The following is an 18,254-nucleotide window of genomic DNA, read 5'->3' as shown; positions in this document are numbered from 1 at the left end:
CAGGTGTTCTGCTGGAATGATAGTAAAGGTAACAGGACCTTGTATCTCTGTATTGTACGGGAGACTTGTCTTCCTGACATTGACATGATACAAGAGAAACAGACTTTTCTTTTTAAATAACTTTGGCTGTTACTTTGGGATTGAAATGTGAATATGAAATCAACGAGTCTGAGTAGGGTAGATGAAATAATGGAGTAAAGGGTTCAGGAAAATCTAGCAAGCAGTTACCATTTTGAGCTTGGTATTACTAAGTAGTGCATGCTACCTTCCTTAAGAAGAGAAATTGAGGGTTAAGATCTGCAATAGGAAATTAATTTAAGACCTGGTTATTCTCGCAGAAAACCTGTTACTCATCCATAGTTTAGTCCTTTCTTCTGTTTTCCCCAGTTGCTTCTTTCCTTTTCAGTCTGGTTATGCTCCCAGGCCCTTCTTTATGGTTTTTCTTTAAATTTTTTTTTAATGTTTATTCATTTTTTGACAGAGAGCGTGAGTGGGGGAGGGGCAGAGAGAGAGGGAGACACAGAATCCAAAGCAGGCTCTAGGCTCCGAGCCGTCAGCACAGAGCCCGATGCGGGGCTCGAACTCACTGACCATGAGATCATGACCTGAGCCAAAGTCAGATACCCAACCGGCTGAGCCACCCAGGCGCCCCTATGGTTTTTCTTTAGAGTTGAAATGCTGAGCATATCATATTTCCAGAAAACTCCTGGATGACCCCATGGAAACAGCTATAAAACTACACTAGTATTTCTTAAAATATGGTAGGCTTTGCTTCAAGCATCTGAAACTGAAGCTAAACTGTGTCATTGTCAGGACCTTGCTTCTTAAAGAATTTATTACTGTTACAAGTGGGAGGAAATTAAACAACTTTATGAGGAAGAAAATAGGCTGATGTATTTTGAGATAAAACTTTAAAGTCAAAAACTTACAGGAAGTTACACCTCAAAACAATTCTTTCTCTGAATTTTCAAAAATAGACATGTGATGATGAGCTTAAGAACGATTTCTTTTAGGGGTGCCTGTCTGGCTCAGTCGGAGGAGCGTGTGGTTCTTGATCTCGAGGTCGTGAGTTCGATCCTCATGTTGGGTGCAGAGATTACTTAAATGAATAAATGAATAAATGAATAAAACTTAAAAAAAAAAAAAAAGAATGATTTCTTTTAGTGGCCAGTGGGTAAAAGAAAGAAAAATGAAACTAAAATTTTGTGTATGACAAGAGTGTTAGAGTAGAAAAAAAAATATTACGCAAGGAATCCAGAATATTGGGATAACTGCTGTTAATTTTATCCTGACTCACGTATTCCACTGTGAAGCTGGGGATTAGACTGATTGGTGTATAATTGACTTGACCCTCTTCTAGTTCTAACAATTTATGATTTTAGATAGTTGAAGGGAATTGTATTTCACTGGGTAGCGTTCTGCACTTAGCTTTTCCTACCACCTCTTTCGTGGTATTAATTAGTCAGCCACGATTTATTTAACCACTTAGGATTAAGCACTGTGGAAGATTGCAGACAAAGTAGAAGACACAGTCCTTTCGCACAGCTTGCAAGTAGCAAGAGAGCTGCATCATTGGTCTGATCACACGGTGTTGTAAAGGGAATGACTTTGTGAGGGAAGAATCATGAGCTTCTACAAAACAGTGATTTGTCAAAGGACCACTGCCAGCATACTAGGGTGGGAATGCTTTCCCAAATGTTTTCTTCATCCTGTCCCGTGCCCCTGTGCCTTCAGTGGCCTGTAATGGCACTATGAAAGGCCAGCCATGACCGTTTCAGACCCTGATGGTCCCTATCCAAGTGTGAAAATATATGTACGCGAGTAAACATGTACTTGCATATATGAGATAACAACATAAGAACTATTAATCTTTCTGGTATAGTTAGGTTTTTGTTTGTTTAAACTGCTGTCTCATGTAGTGTGCCGTTTTTACCTCTGGTTCTGAAGTGCAGGAACACTATCCCTTTTAGAGTCTGAGACTTTGAACAGGAGCAATGATGAGAGAGATGCATCTTGTTTAACTTGGCAGAAGTGGAGTCAGCCTCCTTGTTTCAGTTGTATCTAGCATCTTTCATTAGAGCTTTGGCCTCTTTCATGTCTGCCGAACAGCCATACCAGTACCACTGTTCTGTGCGTCAATGGATGGTTGCTAACCCCTGTAAGACACTGGTTATAAAGAAGTCATATTTATGCTATTTTGGACCCAGTGTTTCCCTTACAGAGATGATTTTTCAGGGCTAGAAAGATGTATAAATAGAGTTAAAGTTCATTTTTGTGTTGCGTTTCAAATAATAGCAACTATAAAAATTTTATTCACAATATGGTTTATAACACGCTTTCCCTTTGGGCTGGGGACCCTTGTTAAATTTTGTCCTGCCTCAATGTTTGAAAAATTCATTGCTACTTAGGCAGTGGAAAAAATGTGGAGGCTCTATTTCTTTGAAATTGCATAGTATGTGTCTTGGTTGCTAGTTATGCCATTGTTATAGACTGAATACCAGATTCTAATGGAAGAGGAAGGCTCTTGGAGCCTGACACAAGAATGGGAAAAGAAAATAGCCCCTTAACTGGAGTGCACCCCAGTCTAGGACTGGATGTAGATTAAGGGATCACCCCATTATGTGTGTCTGATCCTCTGCTATATTGATGTATTTGATTTTTTGTTTTGTTTGTATTGGTTTATTGATCAGACATGATTAGTTTCAGTACTTCTGAATCATTGCATATTCCTAAACAGAAAAATGTTGAGTTTTACTGTATGTAAATTCCAATAGGATTTTAATGAAATTTGATTTCTTCTCATTTGACATTCTTGTTACTGATACTCTTGTTATTTTTCTTGAATAAATTTTCTTTTCATTACTTTTAAAATAGATTGTATAATTATGTAATTGAAATTTATGAAATAACTTTTTAATCCCTTTTTGGTTTTTTTCCCAACAAATTTTTTAAGGATTATTCTCCAAGGGTAAACAAAATTTTGCTTCTAGAGTATCACTGATTGCATATAGCTTTTGTCAGATTTAATATGAGTATAATATGTTTGTTGGGGAGGTGTTGAGATCAGTTGGAAGTGAAATAGTATTTTTCTTTGGGAGAATTTTGGGGGAAACACTTTTTTCAAAAGAACATGTTTAAGTACTTCCTTGTAATAACATGTAAACATAAATTTTTTCCAAGTTATTTCTCTCAGTTGTTGGAAGAGCATGGTCCCTTGGACATGAATAATAAAATGTTCTCTGAAGAATATGAATTCTTCCCAGAAGAAACTCGGCAAATACTAGAAAAAGCCGGAGGTTTGAAATCTTTTCTCTTAGGATGTCCTCGTTTTGTTGTGATTGACAACTGTATTGCATTGAAGAAAGTTGCATTACGGCTTAAGAAAAAGAGAAAGAAGAAAAACATTAAGACAAAAGTGGAAGAAATTTCAAAAACAGGGGAGTATTTACGAGTTAAACTACCACTGAATCCAACCGCGAGGGAATTTAAACCAGATGTAAAGTCCAAACCAGTGTCTGAGTTATCTTCGGCACCAGCTTCTGAGGACGTGAAGCCCAAACCTGTATCTGCTAATTCTCCCCAACCAACCTGTGAAGCTGTGAAGCCGAAACCAGTGTCTGATAATTCTTCTAGATCAGTTTCTGAGGATGAGAAGCCCAAGGAGGTCTCTCTTGATTCTCCCACATCAGTGTCTGAGGATGCCGGTCACAAGCAAGTATCCTGTAATTCTCCCAAACCAGCCTCTGAGGATGTGAAACCAACCTACTGGTCTCAATCCCATTTGGTCACAGGATACTGTACATACCTCCCCTTTCGGGGATTTGACATTACCCAGACACCACCAACATATATGAACGTGTTACCCAGTTTGCCCCAGTACACTAACATTTATACACCTCTAGCCAACGTTCCTTCTGAATATCAGCTGCAAAGATCAGTACCAGTGGCGCCATCGTTTGTAGCCAGTGACAGACCAGATGAAAGTGCTGCTGTATATTTTGAGGGTCCTCATTTGAATGCTGAGAATACTCCTCCTGGTAACGAGATTGCCCCTAAAACACAGATCCTTCAGGAATCTTTGGAAGTATCAGTAAAGACACAGTGCAGCACGAATGGTGACGGTACAGCCCTCAGTGGGTCTAACAGCCATGAAGGTCACTGTGGAAATTCTGCCAACAAGTGGGAAGTAAATCTAGAAAGTACCGACGAAGTAACAAATATTCCACATAGACAAATGGCTGCTATACAGGTAAGACCTAAATAGAAAAAAGTAATCTCAATACTGAAGTTAAATTTTCCTTTTCATCTTTCTTTGCCATTTACTAAAATTCTTTTAAATTATTGACTTTATAATGGTTATGAAAGCTTTTGCCTGGAAATGTTTTAAAAATATGAACCCGTTTGTAGGGCATGATCAGTAATTCAGAAAGAATTTTTGGGTCTAGTAAATAATACCCTTCTTCCCTAACCAAGTTTTGTACCAGTTGAGAAATGAGATAGAGGAATCAGCAGATGGAGCCATCACGTTAATGATTAATAATGGCACCATTGAGGATGATGTAGTTACTTCTGAGGCACTTGCACATCCTGGTATTGAAGCCCTGACACACCAGCCTACCTACCCAGTTAGAGCTAGACCAGGAAACCTCACAACGTGGGGTGCTTGCCCCCATAGACTTACTGTATGGAGAATGAAAGGAAATATGCTTTTGGCACAGGTGGCCCCAAAAAACAGAGTCTGGGCTACATGTGACCAGTTTCTTTTACGAAAACCAGTTTCTCTAAAAAGACAACCAGGTGGAGAGAAACAAAAGAGATGTGAATAAAAGTTACTAACAAGCATGAGAATAAGTTTATGTTCTGTAGTTCACTTTATCGGGCATGAATTCATTAGACCCTTGTTGGATTATCCCCCTCCTCATTATGTTTTCTGTTTTCTAGAAAGCTCTGAAAGCACATGTTAGAGTAATAAACCAAAATCATTTTCATTTTTACCAATTCTACATGATAGCTCTTTCCTAATACAAGAATTTGTAGAAAGTGTGAGTTATTGAAATTGGAGAAAAATAAATAAAACACACCTCGAAAAAATTGTGAGCATGTCTTAAAATGTCATTACATAATGGATTTATTTTACCACAGGAATTGAGCTTAATGGAATTATTTGTTTTTCCCCAAAGGTGTCCTGGAATATAACACATCAAGAGGTCAATACTGAGCCATATGATCCTTTTGAGGCACAACAGGTGAGTCAGAATTGTATTAGACTATTTAAAGGTTTTTTAGTTTTCGTTATTATAACTAGATGGCAATGATGAACTAGAACTATTTTGGAATCTGCTAATTCCATATAAAATGTTACCATGCAATAAGCTTTAGAACATGACAAAAAAAAAATTGTTTTTATTGAATTTGGGAAAGAGGCAGAAGCAAAAGTGTTTTTTCCCTAGCTTATTTATTTCAAAGTATAATGGCTTTATTGTTTTAACTGGTATAATGAGCCTCTATTAATTTATATATAAGAGCTTATTCATGTGAATGATACAGAAAGTTTTATAATAAAAACCTTCACCATTATAAGAATGATTCAGTTAGAAAAGCTATTAATATAATATATTGTGTTAATGTATCTTAAGAAAAGTTATTTGGCCAACTCCATAGTTCCTGAAAGGTATTAGATAAATTCAATTCCCCTTCTCATCTAAAACTCATAATAATATGGGGAAAGATGAATACTTCTCCACATGCTAATATCTTTTTCTCAAGCCAAAGCCTTCATCTCACTTTTAGGTGAAACATGACCACTAGTATTTTATTATCCTGGAGATAGCAACTGACAAAATTAAGAGAAGTAAGATTGTAAAAGAGGAGGTGTAGTATTCTTTCTTACGGAGGCTAACATTGTGTATCTGGAAGATTAAAAAACAATCAAGTGAAAATGCAATACCAAACTCTAAGAGAATTCAGAAAGGTGATTGGATAGAATACTTTTCCGTACATAAACAACAATCTGTTGCAAAGTATACTAGAAGATAAAATTCCATTTTTAATAGTAACCAAAAGATAAAATAGTTAAATCTATGAAAGAAAACTTTAAAATGCTACTGAGAAATGCACAAAAGACTTACGTAAATGAAAAGTATTGAATAGGAAGGTCCATTATTGTGAAGAGACTGGTTGTCCCTAAAGCTTTTAACACAGTTCCAGTACAATCATGAACAGCATGTGTTAGTTACCTGTTGCTACATAACAAATTACCTTAAAACCTAGTGCCTTAAAACGACAATAAACATTTATGATCTCACAGCTTCTGAGTCAGCAATTGAGCGGTTCAGCTGATGGTTCTGGAGATTGCTGAGGACTTGCAGCCAAGATATAGACCAGGGCTCATCTGGCCATCTGCAAGGAGTAACTGGGGTTGGAGGTTCTGTTTCCAAGATGGCTCACTCACACAGCTAACAAGTTGCTGCTGACTATTGGTGGGGGCTTCAGTTCCTTGCCTGTGGACCTCCATGTAGGACCACTTGAGTGTCCTCATGTCCTCATGGGGCTTGGCTTTCCCCAGAGTGGTTGATCCAAGGTAGAAGTAGCAATAGCATTCATGACCTACTTTAGAAAGCCACTTTCTATCACTTCTTATGTATTCTCTTAGTCACACAGACCAACCCAAAAACCCTGATACGTTGTAGAGGAGGATTGTACAAGGGTATAAATACCAAGAGGTGAGGATCTTGAGGGCCACCTTGGTGGCTGCCTCCTGCACAGGGTTTATCTGAAACTGGACAAATTGATTCTGAACTTCACATAGAAAAGTAAGCATCAGGAATGCCCAAGGAGAAGAAATTACAAGAAAGGGAGTTGTGCATCTAGATAGCGAAATACAATATGAATCTATTTTAGCACATAAATAGGACGTTAAAATAAGAGACAATAGAACAAAAGAAAATAGAAACTTAAGGTATAATAAATAAAAATGGTATTAGTGAACAGAAAGTAGTTTATTAAATATGTGGTATTAGGAGACACGGGTTGCCTGTCTAGAAGAAATTAATTTGGGTCCCCACCTTATTTCCACATACCAAAGTAAATTCCAGACAGATCAAAGATTTCAGTATTAAAAAGCAGATCCACAATTTACCTAGAAAAAAAAAGGGAAATTTTTTTCATGAGATTAATAAACAGTATAACAAAGAGTATCTGTTTATATATACACATATATAATCTGTGTGTACATATGCATAGCATGTATTTGTATATGGACAAATAGACACATGATGTCAAAACACTAATGACAAACTAGGAAAATTATTTGCGGTATAGGGACAGATAGAGAACTAATTGCCTTGTTTAATGTACAAAGTTTCTGTAAATTAATCAGGGAAAGATTAATGCAAAAATGGGAATGGATGTGAATAGACAATCCACAATAGGGGCGCCTGGGTGGCGCAGTCGGTTAAGCGTCCGACTTCAGCCAGGTCACGATCTCGCGGTCCGTGAGTTCGAGCCCCGCGTCAGGCTCTGGGCTGATGGCTCGGAGCCTGGAGCCTGTTTCCGATTCTGTGTCTCCCTCTCTCTCTGCCCCTCCCCCGTTCATGCTCTGTCTCTCTCTGTCCCAAAAATAAAAAAAAAAAAAAAAAAAAAAAAAAAAAACGTTGACAATCCACAATAAAATAAGGATGATTTTTTAAACATATAAAAAGATGCCCAGCTCCACCTGAAATAAGAAAGTCATTTATGCACTGTTGAAAGAATGTAAAAATGTACATTTCTGGGGATGGCAATTGGGAATTTACCTGCACTCCTATATATGTATAGAGACCAGTGAACAAGGGTATTTGCATATTTGTTTCATCTGTGTTAGTGTCAGCAAAAAATTGAATACAACCTAAATATCCATCAGTATTAGACTCATTAAGTGAATTATAGTCCAGCAATTTTATTATTACTGATATGGAATGATTTACAAGACCAGATAGATAATTAAGTAGGAAGAAGTAAGGTTAGATTGTGTTGCTATGCTTGGTACAAATAGCTTTATAGTTTTGGCCAATTAAAAAAGTAATGTAATGGGGTGCCTGGGTGGCTCAGTCAGTTAAGTGTCTGATGACAGCTCAGAGCCTGGGGCCTGCTTTGGATTCTGTGTCTCCCTCTCTCTCTGCCCCTCCCCCACACTCACTCACACACACACACACACACACACACACACACACACACTCTCTCTCTCTCTCTCTCTCTCTCTCTCTCTCTCTCTGTCTCAAAAATGACATTTAAAAAAAAATGTAGAACTCTTAATTTTTTTAATGAACAATACTGAAAATTATGGAGGAGAAATTAAAAATCATCTATGTTGCCTTCTCCCTTATTTACATTTTGATGTGCAGCCCTTAGGCCTTATTTTAACATTTACATTTAAGTAAGCAATTCTTTTTACACTTGATCTTAGCCAAAAGGCCGAGAAGCGATAGCAATTCTTTTTAAAAGATAGGATTGTAGCTTATATGTTGTGTTTAAAATTTTCGGTATTTATATGTTATGGATTTTTTCCATGTCAGTAAATATAGATTTTTACCATCATGTTTAACGCAGACTTGGTATTCTATTGTATGAATATGATAGTTTATTTGATTAGTTTCTTACTGTTGAACATTTAGATTGTGTCAGCTTTTCAGGCATACGAACAGTGCTGTAGTGAACATTTTTGCATATAGCATATCTGGTGTTGAGTTCTTATAGCATACTGAGTTCTAAACCAGGTATGCTCTTCACCCTCACATTTTTTCATCAGTATTGGGAGAATTCAAAAACACTTGTTAAATTAGCAGTTAGTTTCAGGACCTTATCATTAGTGTGGCTGAGTGTTGGCTTCTCCACCAGTGAGACTTGCAGTTAATCCCCAGCACTGTTGCTTTTCCTCAGGGGCTTTAAGAAGTTGCCTAATTTCTCTCAACTTTGGTTTTCTGATCTCTAAAAGGTGTGAGTAATGTTCTTACAGAATTGTGGTGAAGTTTGTATGTGATAACATAGAGATGGCTATAATTTCTTGTTCCTTTGGTGACTTGGGCGTATAAATTGATACATAATAATAAGTTGTTCATTCATTGTGATTCTTTTGCTGAATTGAGAATGAACATAGAGGTAACTAAGGTCTAAAACCATAAAGTCTTTCTCCTGGGTCGTAGTGGGGTTGACCATTTAATTTATTATTTAAACGTGGACTCTCTATTCATGCTGCCAAACTTTTAGTCTGGACAAATAAAAATTGGGACACTCAAAACAGACTGACATGTGTGGTCACTCTGGTCACAGCTCATAGTTCTCTAACTGATAAATCACTGAATTTCAAAACCTTGATTCTCTGCTTTTTTTTTAAACTTGGAAGATGCTGAGGTGCAGGAGGTGGGGGAAGATAGACCTAGGTTTGTGCCCCTGGGATAGAGTTCCAGGCTTGGCCACTAAGGCCCTGGGGAGAGCAGTCAGCCGCGACTGGGCGGACTTGCCAGCCCACCCAGACGCCTTTCAGACACACAGGTGTGATTGCTGACTGTCTTAGCAGAATGAAAGGTTTTTTTAATTTTTTTAGATGTTTGTTTATTTTTGGGAGAGAGTGAAACAAAGAGCACGAGTGGGGGCGGGACAGAGAGAGAAAGGGAGACAGAATCCAAAGCAGGCTCCAGGCTGAGACACAGAGCCCAGTCCAGAGCTCAAACTCAACAGACTGCCAGATCATGACCTGAGCTCAAATCCAACGTTTAACCGACTAAGCCGCCCAGTCTCCCTTCAGAATGAAAGGTTTTTATTTTTATTTATTTTTTTCAGAAGGAAAGGTTTTTAAAAACACGTAAATAACATTTCTTGTTGGACAATATTTCACATTCAATATGCTTCTGTTTTTGCTTTTGCTTTTTAAGCTGGTCCAAGAGATAGTTACATAACTGGAAACCATTGATAATATTTTAACTTGTCATTTTTACAACTGTCCATTTGAAACACTTAAAAGTAGGGTCAAAGTTAATATGTTTTGTTCATATCTAAAATGCATATGTGCATACAGCTTTTTAAACCTAATAAATAGTTCTTGATGTTAATCATGGAGAATGATATTCACATCACACTATTGATTTAGTAATACTGAACCCTTTTAAGACAAATATTCAGAACTAATTATAGGACAGATTGAAATGTTTCATTATGAGTTACAGTAATATGAATAATTGTACTTTAAAAAGAGTTGGCTTTGCTAACCACTGTTTAGGAGGTTTTAATTCTTGAATTATCATGACATTTCCCTTGTAAATTTTCATCTGCCTCTTTTTCTCTTCTGTTTATTTTAAGAGACTGTTTGGAACAAGATGAGAAAAGGGTATTTTAAACTATTTTAACAGATAATTTTGTAACTTTTAGGGAGATCTTTCACAGATTGAGAAGGAGTACCAGGTTTTACAAGAGCAGCTTAAGGAAGCATGTGAAAATTATGAGCAGATTAAACTCAAGGTCTCGGAAGAGACCAAGGACATGGAAGAAAAGTTGAAAAGGAACTCAGAAGAAAACAAGGTAATTCTGTCCGAAACTTCTCTTTAGTAGCATGTGGCATGATCAGGAGGTCTGTACTTTAGTAGCCTCAGTTAGCTGAGTCAGCAGCATTGTTGGCTGAACAACGGATTTTTTCTTAATAATGCTTTTTTAAATTTCTGTATGACATTAAAGTAGCAGTGTTTTTGCAGTGTTTTAGAACTTCTGCTATATGTTGCCTTGTAAGAAAAGGGCTGTGAATCTGGGTTTTCGTTTATTTATACTCAGTTGCTTCTTTAATAAATCTGTTTTCTGGTGACTGAGATTTTTGTTTGTTTGTTTTTTAATTTACATCCAAGTTAGCATATGGTGCAACAATGATTTCAGGAGTAGATTCCTTAAAGCCCTTTACCCATTTAGCCCATCCCCCCTCCCACAGCCCCTCCAGTAACCCTCTGTTTGTTCTCCATATTCAAGAGTCTCTTATGTTTTGTTCCCCTCCCTATTTTTTATTATTTTTGCTTCACTTCCCTTAGGTTCATCTGTTTTGTCTCTTAAAGTCTTCATATCAGCGAAGTCCTATGATATTTGTCTTTCTCTGACTAATTTCACTTAGCATAATACCCTCTAGTTCCATCCACTTAGTCGCAAGTGGCAAGATTGCATTCTTTTTGATTGTCAAGTAATATTCCATATATATATATATATCTTACATCTTCATCCATCCATCCATTGATGGACATTTGGGCTTTTTCCATGCTTTGGCTGTTGTTAATAGTGCTGCTATAAACACTGGGGTGCATGTGTCCCTTTGAAACAGCACACCTGTATCCGTTGGATAAACACCTGTAGTGTAATTGCTGGGTTGTAGGGTAGTTCTAGTTTTAATTTTTCTGGTGACTAAGTTCTAAGTTAATCCTTGTTTATATTGAGAGGCAGTGTAGCATTAGTGATTCATAGTGTGAGCCTTGGGGTCCGACCAACTGGGTTCAGATTCAAGCTTGATTCCGTACCAGTTCTCATCTTGGGCAAGTCACTTAACTTCTTTGTGCTTTAGTTTCGTATCTGGAAATTTTGGGTGACAATAGCTCCCATTTCACAGGGGTAGATTAATACTTGTAAAGTACTTACAGCTGTGTATTGTGTAAGGGCTCTGTAAGTATTGCCTCTGCCACTGTTATTACTACTACTATTGTCATCACCTTACTCTGAAGGAAATGTAAGACTGACACATGAAGCTTAGGCATATTCGATCTGCAAAATCACCTAGACCATCTTGAATTGACCTTGAATTCCATCAGCTAAGATGGATTACAGTTACAGGTAACTGGCTATTGGAATTAATTAGTGGCAAGGCACACTGAATTGGTGGGGAAATGAATTATAGATGTAAAGGAATCTTAGCGTGTTTCTTTTTAAAACCTGAGGTCTTCTGTACAGGCATAACAAGTGGATGTTAGTTAATTTAAGAAAGGAAGGATTTACACTTATCGTGGTAAGCATTGCCTAATTTTTAGAATTGTCAATTCACTGTCTTACACACCTGAAACAAATTCAACATGGTATGTCAAGTATACTTCAATTAAACACAAAAAAGGTAAGAATTTGTTCCAGCAGTCTGGATCAGTAACTGTGGTAGCATATTAAATAGAAGAAAATTAGCTTAGTGGGATTTTAATCAGGGTATTATCGGTATTTAAGCACACCCAGAACAAAAGGGTCAGTTTGTAAAGGTAGCTGTTAAAATACTGCTGTTGTAATGGTTACCACGTTCCTGTTATAACTTGTCTTCACTTGGGGTGAGACAGGGGAGATTTGAAGGGTGAGAGCAATTGAAGAAACCAGACTTTCTGGTCAGTTGCCTGGTTGAATGAGATCTTCTGATTGGGAGAGGAGAAAAGGAGCAAAAATAAAACCCTGCACAGTAGTCACTCATAGAACACTAATTTGAGTAGGCTGTCTGGGGGCTTAACAAAATAAAATATTTTTATAAGCTTTCTATTACCTCAGTAAAATTCAGTTTTACTAAATCCATAGGAGAATGCTTATGGCCACCTGATTAAGTGATGAGAGCAGATTTTCAGACTCTGCCACTTGGGCTTCCGGTGAGCGAGCTTTGCTTCTCTCTGGCAGAGGCTTGTCCAGCTTTATAAACTGCTGGTCTGACTGGGTCCTGCATTTGTGCAGTTTCTCAAGGCATCTTCCTTTCTTTCTATACTTGACCAAGAAATTCACAGTGACTCAGTCACCTCGGGTGGAGGGCTGCTAGGGAGCCGCAGCTCTGACTGGGACTGGGCTTTTAATGTGCTTTTTTAACTTCACTGAGGCTCAGGTCTGCTTTCAAGTGGGGGGGGGGTCCTAAGAGTGTAGTCGGTCTGTTTTTTAAAAAAGCCATTATTTAGTCCCCCAGTTTTAGGCCTGTTGGGTTGTTAGATTTCCCATGTAAAATGTAGGCCCGTGTCCTGTCAGAATAAATTGCTCATCTGAGTTTTTAGGTTGTTGTCTATACAGGAGCCGATGCGATGTAGCTGTGGCCATTTCTTTATTAATCATGATTGTGTTCATAATTAGCTTGTGGAGAAATCTTTTATAAACATAAAAAGAAATGTGTGGCTTTTATTGATCTTTCCCATGGTCTTGGACTCTTTAGATCACTGAGGTCATCAGCTAATACTTCTACTTGAAAGTTGGTTGATACCACATACTAGGTACAACCACCCTTTGCACTCTAGACAAGCGATAGCAAATCACGTTTCCGAGCTCAGGCATCAGGAAGGCTGCATAGGTTGAACTCCAGCACTACCATCTGATACCTCTGTTACCTTAGTTTACTTAACCTCTTTGACCCTCAGCTTCCTCGTTAGTAATACAATCTGTACTTCGTAGGTTTTTGAGGACTCACAGGGGTGGTTGGACGAGGGTGGGTTGTCCAGAGATACTAAGTATAGTTAGAAGGAAGAGTTGTCCCACCCAAAATGCCGCTCATGCCCCTACTGAGAAAAATTGTTTACAAAACAGTTAAAGAGTGCTTGGCATATAAAAAGCATCAATAAAAATCTGAGCTAGCTATTGTATATAGCTGATGGGGTTTTATTATCATGAGCTAGGATGGCCTTAATAGTTATTTAGGCCGGTTATCTGTTATGTCGGAGGAAAATACCTGTTCTAAAGCCAGAATCTCCTGTTGGTTTTACCTCTGACTTGCAGTTGGCAGATCATAACTGACTGCAGTATTGCTCACGGGTTTATGTTCTTTTTAATTTATTAAGATAAAATTCATCATTTTATTCATTACAAAGTATGTAATTCAGTGGTTTTCAGTATACTCACAATGTTATATGACCATTAACACTATCTAATTCCAGAACCATTGTCATAACGCCAAAAAGAAACCCTGTTGTACCCATTAAGCAATCATTGCTCGTCTCCCCTGTTCTTAAGGTACTTTAATGAGATTTTCATATAGCTAAGATGGGTATTTAAGTTGACTTTGGCTCTTAAAACATAATCAAAATAATTTTGACCTAGAATACGTTAATGGAGTAGAATTTTAAAACTTTGTCCTATTTTTACATCAAAACAGAATCTTGGGCCCTGCCTGCCAAAAATTCCTCAGCCCACATCTGTGTAGAGGTGGGGTTCTCCTGTTCGTTCAGTCATGACCTTTGCCAACTTCAGCCTTTTTTTTTTTAAGTTTATTTATTTATTTTGAGAGAGAGAGCGAGAGCACAAGCAGGCTCCTCACTGTCAGCATGCTGCCTGAATGGGGCTTGATCCCACAAACCATGGGATCGTGACCTGAGCTAAAATCGACAGTCGGACACACTTAACCGACTGAGCCACCCAGGTGCCCCTCGGCCTTTTTTTTTTTTTTTTTTTTTAAGTTTATTTACTTTGGGGGGAAGTAAGCAGGGGAGGGGCAGAGAGAGAGGGAAAGAATCCCAAGCAGGCTCTGCTCTGTCAGCATGAAGTCTGACGTGGGATTTGATCCCACGAATCGTGAGATCATGACCTGAGCCGAGATCAAGAGTCAGACGCTTAACTAACTGAACCATGTAGGCACCCTGAGTTCAGCGTTTATGATCTAACCTTTATGTAGCTCATTATGTGCCAGACTCAATTGTAAATTTTTTACATGGATTATTTAATCTCAAACAATCATAATATACTAATGTTACATAGTACACTAGCATTTTCTCCATTTTACTGTTAGGATATGGAGGCAGGAGCAGCTAATGCAACTTGCTGAAAGTCATACCAGTACTAAGTGGCAGAACAGTTAGTAAGTGTCAAGCTCTAGATCCCTTGCTTTTGTCCTCCCCTAAGAGAATGTCCGTTCCATAACCGTTTGAAAAATATTTCTCAGCACTTCACAAGCAGTATGGATGTGTCAGTTAATTGCTGCCATAATAATGCTGACTAACCACCACCCACAAAACCTTAGTGACCTATAATAGTAAATGGTAAGTGTGTGAGTCTGTGGATTGGTTTATCCCAGTTAGGCTGGGCTGGACTGTTTCACCTTTGGATCAGCTGAAGTTCTGTTGTTCTTGGCTTACTTGCTCATATACGTGGGGTCACCTGGCTATGGAATGATCTAGAATGGCCTCAGCTGGGATGATTGGGGCAACCAGCTCTGCTCTATGTGTCTTTCTTCTTCCAGTAAGTGCAAGGACAAGCAGGGATGGTCACACAAGAAATTTTCAGGCCTCTGCTGACGTCAGGTCTGCTAACATCCCATTAGATAAAGCAAGTCACATAGCCAGTCCAGATTCAGGGGTAGAGAAAAGAGACTGCTCTTTATGGAAGGAACCTGGATGGCCCCATGACAAAGGGTGTAGATAAGGATGGGACTGTGAATGCTATCCCTCTGCCATAGTAGGTCAGCACCAAAATTCACTAACATTCAGTAGTTAACCAAGAGTTTAAAAACCCTTCCATGATTGGTGCCAACCCTCCATCATCCACCTTCTCCTTTACTAGTTAGTTCTCTGCATTATCCTCTATACTTACTGGATAGCATTTGTCCTGTGATTTTTTTCACTTTTGGCTCTTTTCCTAGCACTGTTTCTTCTGCCTCAAGTGGCCTTCTTTCTCTCCAAGCCTGGCTCACTTCTCATTTTTTGGGTCCACCTAGCTCAGGCATCACTTTCTTAAGGGAGCAGTTGCTGATGGTAACCTCAGCTTTGGTTCAAGGTCCTTATTAATGCAATGGTAATAATAAATACCTCACTATATTATCCAGTGACTATTTTTGTTAACATTTTTGTTGAGATATAATTCATTTACCATAAAACTCACCCATTTAAAGTATACAGTTCTGTGTTTGTGGTACACGTACACAGTTGCACAGCCATCACCACAGTCTAAGTTCAGAACGTTTTCATCACCTTCAGAAGAAATCTCATACCCACTGTCAGTAACTCTCCATTCTCCTCCCTCCCACCGTCCTAGGCAACCACTCATATACTGTATGGATCTGCCTATTCTGGGCATTTTATATAAGTGGAGTCACACTCTGTGTGGTCTTTTGTGACTGCTTGCTTTTACTTAGCATAATGTTTTCAAGGTACATCCATGTACATCCACCCATGTAACACATGTCAGTACTTCATTCCATTTTACTGCTGAGTAATATTCTATTGAATGGCAGTGCCACATTTTATTTATCCACTCATCAGTTGATGGGGGTTTTTTTTCTACTTTTCGACTGTATGAATAATGCTGCTGTGAATATCTGCCATGAATATCTGTGGGCATATGTTTTCATTTCTTTTTTTTTTTTTTTTAAGTTTATTTATTTATTTTGAGAGGGAGAGAGAGCATTCCAAGCAGGGTCTGCACTGTCAGCACGGAGCCTAACGCGGGGCTCAAACTCACGAACCGTGAGATCATGACCTGAGCCGAAACCAAGAGCCAGACACTTAACCAACTGAGACACCCAGGCACCACCATATGTTTTCATTTCTTGAGGGAATATGCTTAGGAGCAGAACTGCTGGGTCATACACTGACTCCATATTTAACTGCTTGAGAAACTGCCAGACTGTTCGAAAATAGTTGTAGAAGCTAACATCCCCACGAGTAGAGCATTCCAGCTTCTCCACATTCTCATTAATGCTTAGTATCAACCATCTTTTTGATTGTAGCCATCCTAATGGGTATGAAGTCATTTCTCATTGTGCTTTTGATCTGCATTTCCCTAAAGGCCAGTGGTGTGGAGCATCTTTTCATGTGCTTATTGTCTATTTATATATCTTCTTTGGAGAAATGTCTGTCCAATTTTTTGTCTGTTTATTAATTGGATTATTTGTCTTAAGCATTTCATATGTTTAATCTGGGTGCAAATTGCTAGTTAAATATATGACTTCTAAATATTTTCTCCCATCTTCCATACTTGAAAATATATTTGTCCGATCTCCATTTTGCGGGTTGTCATTTCAGCTTCCTGATGGCATGATTTGCAGCACAGTTTTTTATTTCAGTATCGTCCACTTTTTTCTTTTGTTGTTTATTTTTGATGTCCTATTTTAGAAACCTCGTAATCTAGGGTCATCAAGATTTACTTCTGTATTTTCTTCTAAGAGTTGTATAATTTTAGCTCCTCCATTTAGGTCTATGACCATTTTGAGTTAATTTTTGTGTGTGGTGTAGTAATTATCATTTATGCATACTTCCCCCACCAAACTGTTGCCATCTTTTAATTTTTTTTTTAATGTTTATTTTTGAGAGAGAGAGAGAGACAGAGAGCAAGCAGGGAAGGGGCAGAGAGAGGGAGACACAGAATCAGAAGCAGGCTCCAGGCTCTGTGCTGTCAGCACAGAGCCCGATGCAGGGCTCGAACTCACAGACTGTGAGATCATGATCTGAGCTGTAGTCGGCCACCCAACCAACTGAGCCACCCAGGCACCCTTAAACTGTTGTCATCTTTGAATCTCAATGTACAGAATAGTTCTGCTGATGTTATCAAACAATGTGCATTTGAGCACCAAAGAACTGGGTTAACTGGGTTTAGTGAATTGTGGCTGCATATTCTGTGTCTGCCTACATCAGAGAACATCAGGCCTGCACTTCCGTGAAGATTGTTGCTTGAATATTTGCTAATATGTGGTTGAGGATATTATCCATTGTTTCATCTGACAAAATGTATTGGATGCTCCCTTCAGTATAAGCAGGCTCTGCTGGTCTTTCGGGACTTTTCTGCAGCGTCCTCTTTATGAGGCCCTAAGAAGTTGTTTCGCTCTGCTTTCACTACCTGGGCTTCTTTGTGCAGCAAACTTGTTTTTATTTTGTGGGTATAGCTCACTCTGTTTCCTCGGATTTTGTCTACCAGAAAAGTTTTAATGCTCTTTCTAAAGAATGGCTAACGCCTCATGCCATTTACTTTTATATTACTCTCACTTCTGGTTCTGTATTACCGTTTTTATCTTTTTATTTTGTTTTCTTTACCTACTTAGCATTCTTTTTATTTTGTCTTTTTTATTATTTATTTTGAGAGAGCATGCGGGGGAGGGGCAGAGAAGGAGACAGAATCCCATGCAGGTTCCATGTTGCCAGCACAGAGCCCGACTCAGGGCTCAGTCCCACAAACCATTGGACGCTTAACCGACTGAGCCACCCAGGCACCCCTTCCGCCTCCCATTTTCTTATCCATAAAAAAGTCAGCCTTGCCCGCTCGGCTACCCACAGGCTGTTAGGAAAGATGAAGTTTGATAATAGATGTGAAGCATTTGTAAAAGTAAAGCC

At 38.5% G+C, this 18,254-nt stretch overlaps 1 protein-coding gene across 8 annotated transcripts in view; it reads left to right on the top strand.

Annotated features, from left to right (window-relative positions):
- TTC3 (tetratricopeptide repeat domain 3) overlaps positions 1–18,254 on the top strand; it is a 127,229-nt gene that overhangs the window by 83,897 nt on the left and 25,078 nt on the right. For all 8 annotated transcript variants that reach the window (XM_042957015.1, XM_007090458.2, XM_042957017.1 and 5 more), the window contains 3 exons: positions 3,181–4,249; positions 5,181–5,246; positions 10,402–10,551. In XM_042957015.1, coding sequence (XP_042812949.1) covers positions 3,181–4,249; positions 5,181–5,246; positions 10,402–10,551 — 1,285 coding nt within the window. The remainder of the gene's footprint in view (positions 1–3,180; positions 4,250–5,180; positions 5,247–10,401; positions 10,552–18,254) is intronic.

This window comes from Panthera tigris, chromosome C2 (assembly GCF_018350195.1).
Source record: "Panthera tigris isolate Pti1 chromosome C2, P.tigris_Pti1_mat1.1, whole genome shotgun sequence".
In the NCBI taxonomy this organism is placed as follows: domain Eukaryota; kingdom Metazoa; phylum Chordata; class Mammalia; order Carnivora; family Felidae; genus Panthera; species Panthera tigris.
This window is presented reverse-complemented; position numbering and strand designations above follow the sequence as displayed.